Source organism: Falco biarmicus, chromosome 9 (assembly GCF_023638135.1).
Source record: "Falco biarmicus isolate bFalBia1 chromosome 9, bFalBia1.pri, whole genome shotgun sequence".
Classification (NCBI taxonomy): Eukaryota; Metazoa; Chordata; class Aves; order Falconiformes; family Falconidae; genus Falco; species Falco biarmicus.
This window is the reverse complement of record NC_079296.1, coordinates 32,782,326-32,796,940: the sequence shown is the minus strand read 5'-3', so window position 1 is coordinate 32,796,940 and position 14,615 is coordinate 32,782,326. Positions and strand designations below refer to the sequence as shown.

The window sequence follows — 14,615 nt, the reverse complement described above, 5'->3', positions numbered from 1 at the left end:
AGCCCACTAAAAGCAGAAATAGTCAGCAAGCGTTTCCTGCCACAGCTGAAAAAAATCCCCCAACTGTACAATACTGCCTACAGCTTAGCTATCAGTACTTGTATTTCGTCAGAAAGGCATTTCGTCTAAGCACAATGCTTCCAAGGAATACAAAGTTCTGGGTTCAACCTTTTACCCAGGTCAGTGCTCTACAGAATCAAACATTTTCTCATTGCCAGCTGGTGAAATTTTAGTGATTTCTTTCAGAAATGTCAACATAACTGCATTTGAATTGAGTAAGCTTTTTCCCCTAGACTCGAATTGCTCAACCATAAAATACGTGCTCTCAGATTCCACATAAAGCACTTGCAGAGTTCTTCTGGAGGCTTGGAGCTCTCTGTAAGCCAAGGATTCCACAATGGTAAGCCAAAGGTTTAAATTTCTTTTAAAATGGGGATACAGATAGCTAATTTGCTTTAAAACTGAAAAAGAAGGGTATTTAAGAGAATAATAATTACACATTTTCCAACATGGATATATTCTATTTTAAAAATGCAAAATGCAAAGAAAGTAAGACCTTTGTGAAGATTACTGCAAATCTTGTCCTTTGTTTGTAATTCTTTGCAAGAAACTGTGTACATATATCTTGTCTTTCACTTGCCATTATCCTTTTCTCAGAAATGTTTGTGAAAGTATTCAGAATTTTGTAAACATATGGGACCATGCTTTTAAAACCTTTAGATGTGAAACACAGTTTGAAATATAGTCCCTTTACAATAAAAGGTGTAATAATGTGTTTCATCTACATTTCTATTTGATCTATCAAGTTGTTTCCTGTTTCAGCTCTCCCAAACTTCCAAATGTGAATCTGAATCAACAGTTAAGTAATGCTAAACAGACAGATAAAGCCCTGTGGCCCAGTTTCCCTCAAATTTATGCTCACATAATCCACAAAGGTATAGACATCAATTACTACCTTTGATGAGAATCTCAGGAAATACATACATTTTACAGAAGAGGCAGCAGTTTCTGTAGTATATGTAGATTCATAAATAAAGGGAGAAATTATCATCTACTACTTTCTCTGCCTAAGATTTCCTAAGGGCTTGTCTATACTCAGACAAGACTTAGTTGAACAAAATTATCTGGTATCTCATTCCACAATAATTCACCCAGTTTCAAAGGCCATTAAATCCAGTTTGGAAGATTCTGTTCTGCAGGATGGCTGGAGGCACCCCCTTTTTAAGAGAGCAAACAAGTAGGGGGGGGGGGGGGGAAGATTCCTTGAAGTGCCTTGCTCAGAGACTGGCCAGAACAACACAACTCTGACAAGAGCCCTTGACACCACTGTGACTGTAATAACCTCTCCCATTTCTAACAAAGGTTTCCAGTAAAGGATACTGTTTCTACCAGTGCTTTCTTACCTGTTCAACACCCTCTGTGCTCAGCATACTTACGCATGGGCTCTTTACTGCTGACTGTCTGTTGCTTAGCTGACATATCTTTGGTTGCTCCAGCAAACGGCATTGGTTAATCCAGACAGTGATTAGACACCACAGACTCCCAGACTACCCCTTCTGTTTCTGTTTAGATTCAGTGAAAGTTCCAGGACTTTGGTCTTTAGGGAGAAGAGCATGCTCAAGTTCATTTAACTGCTAGTTCTAGGAAGAGAAAGATAAGGAAAAATGTTGGAGTGAACAAAGGATAAATATTCACAGGAGACAGCCCAGCATAGCAAAAGAAGGATTTTAGTCTCTTCTATAAATACATGAGTGACAGCAGTAGTAGAACTGGCCTGTGCTGTTACAAACACCTGAAACAATTTGGAGGAAAACCACGACCAAACTCAACATGGATGAATAATACACAGTGAGGAGTATCCCAAGCATGTTGAGATCCTCTGTGGAAAGCCACAATGCCTTGAGTTCACAAAGCCCCCACTAGCTGCAAAGCACAGATAGCCCCACAGATCCATGCCAAATGCACATGGATCCTCAGCAGAGACCAGCTGCAGTGTTACATTCTACAACTTCACAGAACAGGAGTTGCTTAAACAATTTTCCTTCGGCCAGGCACCACAGAATAGCACAATTCAAGAGTTTCAGTCTTTCTTTTTAACTTCTGTTATTCTGGCTATAGTGCTTAGCATGGCAACTGGCTTTATTCTACCCTAAAGCCCCAGGAACTCCAAATCACAGAACCGCTATGGAAATTAAGCATTACACCTTTCCCAGACCACTTCACAGAGCCTCCTCCTCTCTTTCATTACCCTATAAAAGTCCTTATCCCTGTAAGAAAGCAGCACACCAAGGATTAATATAGCAAGTTTTTTCCACAGCAGACAGAAGAGATTCCCCTTGGGTCACCATCTGCCCAAGGTTCAAGACCTTTCAGTGTCTTTTGATGTTCATGATTCAAGTAACCAAGCAGACAGCAGAGCTGCCTGAAAAGAAAGCCTGTCCCTGCCATTTTAAACCCCAGTTTCAAGTAGCAACATCCTCTGGAGTTCAGAACAGTAACTTGGAAAGATCTACTAATTTTATGATCCTTTCATGTTAATCTACACATGCTATCAAGAAAATGTAAAGAATTCCATTGCTTCTAAGTCTCTGGCCATTCTTAAACTTCTGCTTTAAGTTATCTAGTTTGAGCAACCAGTCAAAATAACCCTGCGCTCCCTCATGCTTCTGCAGTCCCTCTACCCCAGTATAACTGTCACTGCAGTTATGCAGGCTTTTTCAGGAGTCCTGGCTGTTAAGCAGGTCCCAGCAAATATCTCTGAAGAGCTCTCACAGATGTTTAGCTGTTGTCGCAACTAGGCAAAAGCTGTTGTCACCACTATACAAAAGGAAGGCTGTACTGCGACACGTCCAGATCTGTGTGTGCATAGTTTAACAAGATGGCTCACACAGTGCTAAGCAGAATGGTTCAGCACTGGAATTTTGCCCTAAGACACTAATTTCTGTCTCTGTTCTCTGCCCAGCTACCTATTTAAAAAAACTTACTGGAATATAATGGGGTCTGAGATCTCCACTGTACTGCCAACTGTGGAGAAATTGCTGTACCAAAAAGGAAGGAATGGGATGCTATACAGACAATGATTTTTCTGAAGAAATAGCTAAATCTGGATCAAAGGCAATAACTAAAGTGCTAATAAGAGTCCGACAGGGTTTCAAGGGTATAATACTATTGAAGCTTTTTGTGATTTCTAGAGATTGGACTTTTGCAGGGAGTGATACTGCTGACACGTTTATGTCATATCATTTTGTCTCTTCCCACCTAAAGGAAAAAAGTCATCAATGCAGTGAAACATCTGGAGTGCCCTTTTCGAAAAATTTAATGTACACATAAGGCTATTTCTAATTTTTACTTCAGGTTTACTGACTTAGCTTTTGAAAACAAAGATAATCAAAGTGGAATTAAACTCAAGCCATGGGCTTCATGTCTCTTTTACAGAAGAGATTTCTGGCTTTCCTTGTTGCAATGGGCATCATAGTGACACTGGGTGATGCATACTGCTTTTCTAAACTCCACAAGCCAGGGGAGGCCAGCAAAGGTAAGAACAGGGAAGGGCCTCTTACTTGATTGTTCTGTGGTAGCTCAGCTCTATGCGGAGCTGACAGTAAGGACTCAAAATACAAGGGAGGGGGGAGACGTCAGAAAGACATGAATAGGAGAGTCCTGCATCAAGTTACCAAAAGTAGGGAAAACCAAAGTCTTCCCTTGGACTGGATATGGTTGCAGCAATATTATTGCTGTTGGTGGTAGGTTTCTGTTGCTCTTCCATGAATATATATATATATATAAACACACACATGAAGCTGATGCAGGAGTTGAGAGTAGTTCTGAATAAAGTCTGGTGCCAGGTGGCAGACCTGGCTGTTTGGTTGCTCATTTAATCTCAGATCTGTCACACTGAAACTATCTTTAACAAGTGAAGAAGAAACAAGCTCAGGTTCTCAAAATAGTCCAGGTTACTACCTGGAGAACAAAATTCCTTCTTTACCGTTGCTGGGAAAAGCATTTTCAGAAAACTTGAGATAATTTTTAAACTTTTCATCCTTTATGTGGAACTTCAAAGAACATGCTTTATTTTGCTGCTGTCTTATGCAGGGTGTATCCTGGAAGGAAAACTATACCACTTTGGAGAGATTGCGAGGACAGAAAATTGCTTCAGATGCAGCTGCAACCAAGAATCAATGCATTGTTGTTCCCTGTAAGTTTGAACTTCTTGGTGGCATCATTGCCCATAGGAATCCCACAGCTTTCCATTTGGTGGGGATAAGTGACTTTCTAAGGGCACAAGAGAGCCTTTCTCCTCACCCATATCACAGAGCGAGGGCAAGCCACATCTAGCTCTTGATCATTTGGATCCTTGGCTGTGTTTACCTTAGCTCACTTTCTGCTGACTGGGAGCGGACACAGGTCCTTCCAGACACATCCGGTTGGTGCTTGCCTTTAATTTTTAGGAACTTGTGAACCCCTCTTACACTGCAGTTAGGTCTTCCCTTAGCAGGGACAAGGGGGTAGATAGGAATTTGTTCCAAAAGGGACTAAAGTGAAGCTCCTTTAAAGGGCTTATGATGATCTAAATACCTTTCCAGAGGTGTTTTTCTCCACTGAATATGCTGACCCTAGAGTGACAAGGCTCTGCTCTGAAGTATTTAACTCCAGCATGCTCCTTTCCTCTTATCCTACCTTCTCAAAGGGCCGAAATTACTTGATTATGACCATCATCTTTGCTCAGGTGACACTCTATAAGGAAACGGCTACCACATTCTAAACAGGCAATAATGAAAAATTAATGGAAAGAGGTAGAACATGCCAAGACCATGCTTGTGTCACACTGTAGAGTGCTGTGCTAGAAAACCCTATGCTAGTTCTGAGCATACTGGTATATTACACAGTGCAGTGCAGCAAGGCATCATTTGAGGCCCTGGAAGCTGTAGCTGTGTGGCTCAAGCTAGGCAGGCTGGTCTTAGCTATAACTTCAGAGATACCTCACTCGGCATTAGTTCAAGCTATAATCACTGAAGCATTGAATATTTTATTGCTCTCAGACTAACATTTGCTTTCTCTTTGCCAATGACAGCTTTCATACTCCTATTGGTTATGACAAAGAGAATTGTAAAGTAGTTTTCAACAAGCAAAGCTGTGACTATGACGTGGTGCAGAAGAGTGACCCCTCAAAGGAGTGTTTTGTCTATTCTCGTGTGGGCTAACAATCTGCCTGCTCCAAACCTCTTTGCACTGTCGAATTCCTCCCTTTCCTACAGATGCTTTGCCATCACAGAGAAGCTCAAAGACATGGGAGATCTGGTAAGAGAGAGTACTTCAGTAGCTCACTTCTAATCTCCTAATTGTTCTAATACAATAAACAAGATGCATAATGAAATACAATGTCTCATTTCTGTCATTACTTGCAATGGTATCACTGAGCTTTTTTGAATACAATAAATCCAGATGAAACATCCAGAAATGCTTATAGTGGTCTCTCTTTTTATGTAATAACATGAGGCAAAGTCACCTTCTAGGTCTAGGAGAAAGGAATGCATTTGCCCAACTACACTGACATGCCGTGCACCATTGCCCTGGCACAAGCCTCTTTCATGCTTTGCAGGTTCTGTTTTAGCCAATTGTCAGAGCAGGCATTTTAGCTCGGCGGGTGTCAAAATCCATTATTATTTGGAAGGGATGCACTGTTTTGGGCATGCTGTACAATGGCTCCTACTCAGAGCACACAGGGCACATCTGTACTGCTGCAGGAGTATAGGCAAGACATGCTGCTAACACCTGTGACCTCTGAAAAAACAGTGAGGATGGAAGATCACCATCCTTTTTCGCCTTTTATTTTTCTTTCTCTTCAGCAATGTCATCACCCAATGGCAGTGACTGTTCCTTTCCATTGCCCACTCTGACCTGCTGCCAGGTGTCATCCCCCAAGCCCTGCTCCTCAAAGTCTGTACACACTACACTGCATTAGTGGTTCTTGCCTACACTGAAAAAGATCCAGATCGGCCCCCTGGAAACATGGCAGCAGAGCTTAAGGTACTAATAAAAAGCAGGCACCTTCTGATTCTTCAGTATAAAAATTCCCCACACTCCCTGGGGAGAGAAGTCCAGCCAGTAATGGGCATGAAAACAGAATGTCCCACCTGGCAATTGGTAATATCCTACATCTGCCCACATATAGGAGACCAGGCAACAATACCCTATAAAACGCTGCTTCTACATGGTCTCTGTTCTCCAGAATTGAGTATTAAAAAAACCACAACAGTCTGCAGTTAACTGTTGTATGGTTTGAAAAGAAAAAAACCTTCCAGGACAAGCAGACTGTTTAATGATGCTCCATAAACACAAGGAGTCTGTTGTCTTGTAAAAGTACAAGGTTACACACAGCTCAGCATTTTTAGGGCAGGGATCCTCACTTGGCCCAAAATCAATTGTCAGCCTATATTTATTCAGAGGGGTACTAGCTTCTTGAGATGACCCGTCTCAAGCTCTGTGAGCCATCAGTAAAATCAGAAGGATTTAACATGGCATGTTTTCTCTGGCTTTGTTTTTGGTAATTTGCCTATGAACATTGTTTTAAACTTGCTTATGGCTTTACTTAATATAATTCCTTTTGGGAAAAAAACCCAAGCGTTTGCAAGCACTGGTATTATGTACTTCACTTTTTAAAGTTCTCTGCACTGCAGGCTGGATATCACTCAATTACTCTGTGTTTCTGTACAATTCACTCCTGCAAGTCCAAAAAAATGTGCATATGCCTTTTAAAAATCTGACTTCCATTCACTGATTTAATCATGCCATTCCTCTAAACAGCAGCATGTGTTAAATGAATGTTCTCACATTGCTTAAGGTCCTAAGGTAAGTTTTCTCCAAAGAGTTTTTGTATCCTGCAGAACAGTTTTAAAACTTGTCCTGAATGACTTTGCCCCTTTTCTGCCAGCTCGTACCAGGATTACACAGAGCACAACCTCAACTGGTACATGAAGGAATGTTCCCTCTCCCAGAGAACAAACAGCTGCAGCTTCTTAGGGGAAGTAATATTTTGACCATGGAGATCCAGAGACTTCCTATCTAAATAGCTCACAGAACTGTTCCTGGAGAAAAATCAGTCTTCATTATCTTTTTTTTTTTTTTTAATCCTAGTTTTAAAAATAAACATTTTCATGGCTAACAAAAATGACTTAGAGGTCCCTCATGGATTATTTTTAATTTGAGCCACTGAGAAGTGCATGCATCAAGATTAATATCCAGTTTGCTGTAGACTGGAACTGCTCCACGTGATACTGGAATTCTTTCAGTATAACAAGTTTTTCTCTACCAGTCTTACAAATTAAGACTACTTCTTTCTTCTAAAACTTATGAAAATTAATTATCTCATAAGGTCACATTCATATTCATAATATCAGTAGTTCCTCAGTAACACTTCATGTTTTAAGTGATTTACAGTGCTTATTTTACTTTTAAATTAAATAGAAATTCATTCTATTTATTACCTTATTTGGACATTTATATATTTATTTATAATTTGGAGCCTTATTACCACTTAGAGTCCCAAGAGCTTCTGTAGAATCTAGGTACCAGTTTTCTTACAGATGAAGACAACTTTCTCAGTGCAAGAAGATTTCTGGCTTGCTGGCAGCACCAGTAAAAGCATGAGGAAGGGAAACAAGAAATCTAGTACAGGCTTTGGATCTCATGCTTAATGTATTCCTTAAAGTTATGGGATTGGGAAGAACTAGTACATTTGACCAACATGATTAGCACATCCTTCCAGAAGTTATCCATGGGTGGGTGCTCTGATTCCTGTACTTAAAGATGAGCTACTCCAGGACACTTGATACTGCTGAGAACCACAGGAAACAGGGACCCAGGATAGCCGCCTTCATGTGTGAGAGTAACAGCGGTCCTCCTCTGCTGGGGAACCTCCACATTTGCCAGATAGGGACGTTAATCTAAAAAGCCAACAAAGATCCTACCCATTCTGTGCAAGCAACGCTGTTGTTAGTGCAATAGGTCTGACACTGAAGGCTGCTTGCACACTACATTTTCAGACTGCTGTGACTCGAACGAGAGCTGCATGATTCCCAGTGGAGGACTGACAACTGCTGTGGTTGCTCCTGTTCCAGGGATGGAATTGACTGCTGCTCCAAGTTTAGTTCAGAGCAGCAGTGGGGTTTTTTTTCCACTGCCCTGATACAGAGTAAACCACATCCCTTCACACAGGGGTCCCTGGGGAATGACCACGACCCTTCTCTCACTCAACTCATATCACAAAGTCATGCATTAACCCAACACCATCATCACCAAGCATGCAAGAAGTTCCTCTGACCAATATAGCTCATGTTTAAAAAATTATTCTTGACTAAAAAAGGAGACTTAATTCTTCTTGGGACTAAAATTTCAGGCAAGATACTGATTCAAGAGAGAACATGTAGTTAAGAAATTTCTGCTGCTCCTAATCCAGATTTTCCCAAAACCACACACTGCCCCTCTTTTCTCTGAGAAGCAGCTTGAGACACACTGGCCCGCTTGTAATTCTTCCTATAGTGACATCCACCACCCATGCAATTCTTTCTCCCTACTGTGGCTGAAGAGGAAAAGCAATGATATTGGAGTAGCAAATAAACACAGCAGACATCCTTTGGGTATAAATCAGATGAGTAAACTACAGCGCTCCCCTCATCCTGCTTAAGCAGCAGGCTAAGTGACATTTGAGCTGGGAGCTTTGTCTGAGCTCCCTTTTCTGCTCCTGAACACCTCCTCAGTAAAGCCTCTTAATATTAAAAGTGTAGATACCATCTGAAACAGAAGCTGTTTACTTCTTGGTCTCATAGCCTCTTTGTCTTTTCCAATGACAGCTTTACGACACCAACTGGCTGTGATGAAAGGAAGTATGTAAGCATTTTCAACAAAGAGACCTGCAATGGTAAAGTAGTTGAGAAAGATGATCACTCAGAAGATGCTCAGTCAACAGTGAGTACTTTAACAGAAGAGTTGTGGATTTGGGGGATATTTTTTTGTGTTAAGGTTCTATTTCTCAAATTAAAAAACACTGAAAAATTCAGCTACTGAGTGAAATCTACTCATAAAACCTAACACATAATAAAACTGAATACCTACTCACAAAAGACTCCCTTGGTTTCTCTGTCTTCTGCTTGCCTGTAAAGAACGAACTGACTTGTTCCTTACTTGAGGTCAGAAATTAAAGCAGACAGTTTTAAGTGTCGTCAGTAGCTGTTAATTTTAATTCTTCTCTAGTCACACTCCAGTGCCAGGGAATATATACTGTGATCTAGGCACGGCTGTACCTTGAAGCTAACACAAAATCGGACAAAGCATCAGAAATTCTTATTTGCTTCTTTAAGGATGGAAACCTAAAGTATTAACATTCAAAAAAAACATGGGAAAGAAATGAAAAGCAACTTCAACATCTTTCTGAACACTCTCTTTTCTAGGACAGTGTCTTATATGGTGATATTTTATCCTGTATGACTCCCTGGATCCTGCCCAACGTACCAACTGCAGGAACCACCAGCTACCCAGTCTAACCCAGTGCTATGCTTCCATTGCATGTTAGTAAAAACATTTTTTGTTATCTTTTACAGCAGTGGCCAGCCTGAGTTTCTGCTGGGCTTTTGCCTCTCCAAGCTTCACCATGCAAGTCTTAAGTAAGCTTGAACAAAGTTTTACTTTCCTTTTTAAGACTGAGTAGGCATATGCACCCAAATTCCAGAAAAAGCCAGACTTCCAGTACTCCCAGCATGATCCAGTCCTATTTAACTGCATTCTAAATCCACCCAAGCCCATTTCTCCACCATCTGTGAAGCCTTGTTATGCTATGTGGATCTACCCTGTCTGCCATACAGAAGTAGGAAAGATTAATTTCATGTCTAATCCAAAAAAACCTCCAGCAATCAGTCTGCTCCATGTTTTGGCAGTGAGACAGATGATATTAGCTCTCGCATCTGGTTTTGCAACACCAGAAGCACAGCAGGGATTTGGCTCCCTTCTGTAGCCAGGAGCCTAGCTGTGGGAGGATGACAAAACCCTCAAAACTGAGAAAACAGAGACAAAGTGTACAAAGCTCTACTTTGCTCTCCCCACTTTTACAAAGTGATGCTGTCTTGGCATTTTACTACATCAACACAAACAGCTACTGTCCCATATACCCCTCCACTCCCAAAGCTTTAGATTGTAACACCACTAGCTCCACATAGTGGAAACATTCACATAAGAGCGTCCTCAATTATCTCAACATGTTAAAGGCTTAAGGGGCTCTGCAGAACCTTTAGAGGCAGCACAGCTCAGGCAGAGCAGAGGAAGTTTTGTGCTCTCTTCCCTCTGGTTTCCCTCTCTCCACCTGGTAGCACACAGCTTGCCTACTAGCCCTGCTAGAGAGAGAGGCAGTTTCAGACTGCCACCACTCCAGCAATTCTTTTAAAGGCAAGTCTTTTCAGTACTGCAAAGGTGTTCTTGCCCTAAAAATGAAATCTGGTGCTTAGCCTACTAACTACCAAGTCTTTTAAACCAAACACCAGAACACACACATAAATCTGATGGAAGTTTTCCTATTAAACAGTGTATATCACATAAAACTTAACAGTTTTGTACCCATTCATGTTTTGTTTCCATTAAGATTTTTACCCCGACCTTAAAAATAAAGTCCAACCAAAACAATTCTAAACAAGGCAAGTGTATAACTCAATTATATTATGCATACCAAAGAAGCTAGATGCTTGTGGTTCACATTCTGCTTTGTGCCAATTTTAAAAACTTAGATAAACTCAATTTGTGACAGTTTTTCTTGTTCCCTTTGGTCTTAGTTAATTCTTTTGTTGGTACGCAGGAAAGTTTGCACTGGCATCTTTTGGAAGCCTGAAAGTTTCTGTGCCAGTCTATTGTGTGCATGTTCCCCTGGGCCAAGCTGTGTTTTATTTTAGGGCAAACTGGCTTTGTAACAGGTATTTACATGAAACTCCAGAACCTGCGAGCCATACAACCAACCTAAAACACTCAGCAAGACTGTGTTATTTAAACACTCCTCCCCACCCTCCAAAATTGTGTTTCCACATTTCATTTCTTTCAGCATGTCTCAAACACTGACGCATGCTTTTTACACTTCTCCAGGGCTTCAGTGCTCCTACACAGTTGATATTTCAAGTAGATCTCCATTAAGGAGCACTGATAAACTGCAGTCCTTTGTCACTATAAGATGATAACCTCCTTCAAAATAGCCCAGTATTTTTTCCACTGTAATTCCAGAGGCTTCTCCCATTGCTGCCCTGTCCTGCTAAAGGTGCAGCAAATCTAGAGAGGCAGAAACAAGCAGGTTTTGTTTAACAGCTAACTATAACGGCTCGGGGACAGTGAAAGTATTCATGCCTGAAGCTGTATAACACAGAAGTCACTCCAGTCCGCTGTACAACAGACGCTGGTGCTGCTGCACCCCTGATAAACAGCAAACTATACTCTCACTGACAAGGGCCAGGTGCTTTTGGGAAAAATATAAAGTTTCATGAAGTCTTTGATTTCCCAACAGTTGCACACACATTAGGTAGGGTCTTACCCAATAGCTCATCCCCACGAGTTCAACTAAAAATGGAGGCAACCTGTTGTCAGAGCCGGAAGGAACATCACTTTCCCTTACTAGCTTCTCTAAAACAGATTGACATGAACCATTTTGAAATCAGGTCAGATTTATTCACATGTTTTAATCTAATTTTGAAGCCCACCATACTGCTTAGTCATTAAGCAGTATGTTGATGTAGCTTTGAATCAGGAAACACAAGGTGAAGAAATAGATATCCAGCAGATCATGTCTAAAGCCACTAAAGGCTACTGAAGAAGTGTTTTCAACATAAGCAAGTTTGAACCAAATTACGATTTGATAGCCATCAGAACCCTGGTGATCTGAAGCCACCATCCAGGCACCCCTCTGGTTCAAGGGAGGACCACAGCCCAGACCCTCCAACCTCAGGCATCTGCTCAGAAAACTCAGAATCCTTTTAATCGGCAAAAGCTTTCCAGGGCAGAATTGCTTCCTTGGATTGGCACAAAGTCACTATTTCAGCCAAGCCACCAACTTCCCTGACAGACCCAGGAACTAGATAAACAGGGAAAGGCAGTGCTGGATGTTCCTTTCATTGCATTGGAACTCAAGCTAAAGAGACCCATACATTAAGTACTGCCATACTCCCACAGCCAGTAGGACAGACCCCAAGGGAGAAGGTACAGAGGGAAAGCAGCAAGCTGCCCTCATGGCTGTGTCTCAGGGACACTCAACCTTCTCACCCATCACAGCCATCAGCCAGGCAAGCTGGACTAGGACAAGCCCCAGAGGATACTTGCTTAACACTGCAGCCCCAGAAGGTAACTAAATTTACGTCCGCACAACAGAGAATCCTCTCTAGTCCTTTGTTACCCATTATGCCATAGAAAACCTTGCTTGTCTCAAGAGGAAAATTCCAAGCAGCTCAGCAGTAACATAAACAGAGACAGGCTGAGCCTCTGCTCTGATACAGATCCCATAGACAAGTCACTCAATATTACAGGCTTTCATAAGAATTTTTTTCTTCATTCTCAAGTTTGCAATCCAAGATGCTTTAAGCTGCTGCTATTTTTTGTTTATTTGTTTGTTTTCAGGAAAAAACAAAGCACACAGCATACTTAATATACATTTCACGTTAAGAAGGTAGAGCTACCAGGCGTTTCTGGCAGCAACAGCTTTGGTTACACTGCACTTCAGTTTCCTGTTTTATATGTGTATTTCATGCATTTATCTACCTGAGAAATAGCAAGAATTATAAGAATGTTATTAATATAGTTTTTTGTCTCCAAGGAAGAAAGAATAATTATATAAACTAATTATCTTAAGTAAGAGAATAGTTTAGAATCCACCATGCCCTTCAAGTCAGAAGTTGCTTGTTACATTTCCTCACAACTGTATTCTTATTAGAGATATTACACAGTATAATATTTACCTCTCCTCAAAAAACAGCACGAGACTTGTCAAGAGTTACAGCAGGGACAGGGCAGAAACAGGTCTGGCCTCTAGTTAGACCAGACCCTAATCAAATGGTTTCAATTGAAGTGAAACCAAATTCATATCAAAGGCTTAGTAGTGTAAGAGCTATACTGTGTTTTCACCTGGTTGCCTCCAATTACTAACAAAATCAGTTTGAGCAAATAATTCCCTTCAAATAGAAATTAACTATTTTAAGGATTATCAGAAGAAGAGTATTTTCTTGAAGCATTTAATTAGGTACCACAACTGTTTTCCTGCAGCAGAACCACAGAAAGCACAGCCTACCAAAATCAGAAAGTTAACACAAAACTTGACAACTGCACCGCAAAGCTAAAAGCAAAGTACAGCAGAAGCTCAAAGCCTCTTGCTCAGTACACACACACAAAATAATAAAAAGGAACTTGCATAAATCAGATCTGCTAACACAGCAAACAGCCACCAACTTCTCCGCAACAACAGATCCCTCAAGAAACCATGCTTATTCTGCCACTGCTCCTTTTATCCCAAAACCTCTTCCAGTGCAGCTTTGCTTCCTCTAGTTGTTTGCAATCAGTGGAAGATAATGAGTTTAGCCATACCAATCAAGGTGTCTAATGAAATCCAGGTGTGCTGAAAGAGCCAAGCTAATGAAATAAAATGCAATTCATTATGCTGGGAATCCTCTGGTAACTTTTAAAACTTGTTATGCCTATGCTCCAGTTCAGTAAAGGACTGAATCCCTGCAGCCTCTGATACAGCCACAGGGATCTGTGCTGGTTTTCCTGACTGGTTTTGAGATGCAGCCTCACGTACTGTGTGTTGCAACAGTCTAATGGCACAAAGACCTGGACACCTATAGCAGGATGTGTATGGAAAGAAATGTCCTCATTTTAGTGGCAGAAACAACACTACTGTGGATTCCAGCTGTGTTAGAGGCAGGGCACGCATATGGTGAAAGAGAACTGGAACTTTTTCTTTCTTTGCCTCCCTTAGTCCTTAGAATCACAGTTATTGCTGTCAGGAAGGGAGCTGTAAGTGACAATCATCCTGACTGTTATGTTCGTTTAGGACTAAGGCAACGCACAGCTCATTTCACTTCTGCTACCAAAATGGTGCTATCTGGTCGTGGTGATGTGCCTCTGTTCCCCATACCTGGCTTTGCTTCAGCAGCTGAGAGCTACAGCACTACAGCTAGTCCCTGCAGGTCACTAAATATGGACAAAATAATATGTGTCTAAAATAATTGAAATTATAATAAATCAGTCTGAGAACAGTGGACTTTCCACACTGCTGCACTGTATGAATGGTGTGTTCCATACCTGGGGGCGATCTCCTCGTACAGGTCAGCTGAACAATAGTGCCCTGCTGCCTTGCTTAGCATGTGCCCTTTCCCTGCTGTTCCTTGATGGCCTGCCAGTTCTGGAGGAATGGCTTTCTGGGGGTCAGGCTCTTCCACTGACACCAATGTCAATGTGGAGTAACTAGCCTGTCTGATGGAGTTTCTTCAGATTTACACCAAAACAATGGAGATCAAGATGCCAACGTACGTCAGTGCACAAAACAAGCCTTTGCAAGCCTTTTTGAGGTACCACCTTCTGATTAACGATCAGGACAGGTTAGA

At 41.3% G+C, this 14,615-nt stretch overlaps 2 protein-coding genes across 4 annotated transcripts in view; one reads left to right on the top strand and one right to left on the bottom strand.

The window, feature by feature from the left end:
• The window catches only part of LOC130154951 (anthrax toxin receptor 1-like), a 195,468-nt gene that overhangs the window by 53,020 nt on the left and 127,833 nt on the right, over positions 1–14,615 (bottom strand). The gene's annotated exons all lie outside the window — the stretch shown is intronic.
• MSMB (microseminoprotein beta) lies at positions 254–5,458 on the top strand. The gene is made up of 4 exons (XM_056351740.1): positions 254–400; positions 3,436–3,535; positions 4,093–4,195; positions 5,072–5,458. The coding sequence occupies exons 1-4, from the start codon at positions 398–400 to the stop codon at positions 5,199–5,201; spliced, it is 336 nt and encodes a 111-aa protein (XP_056207715.1). The 5' UTR covers positions 254–397; the 3' UTR covers positions 5,202–5,458.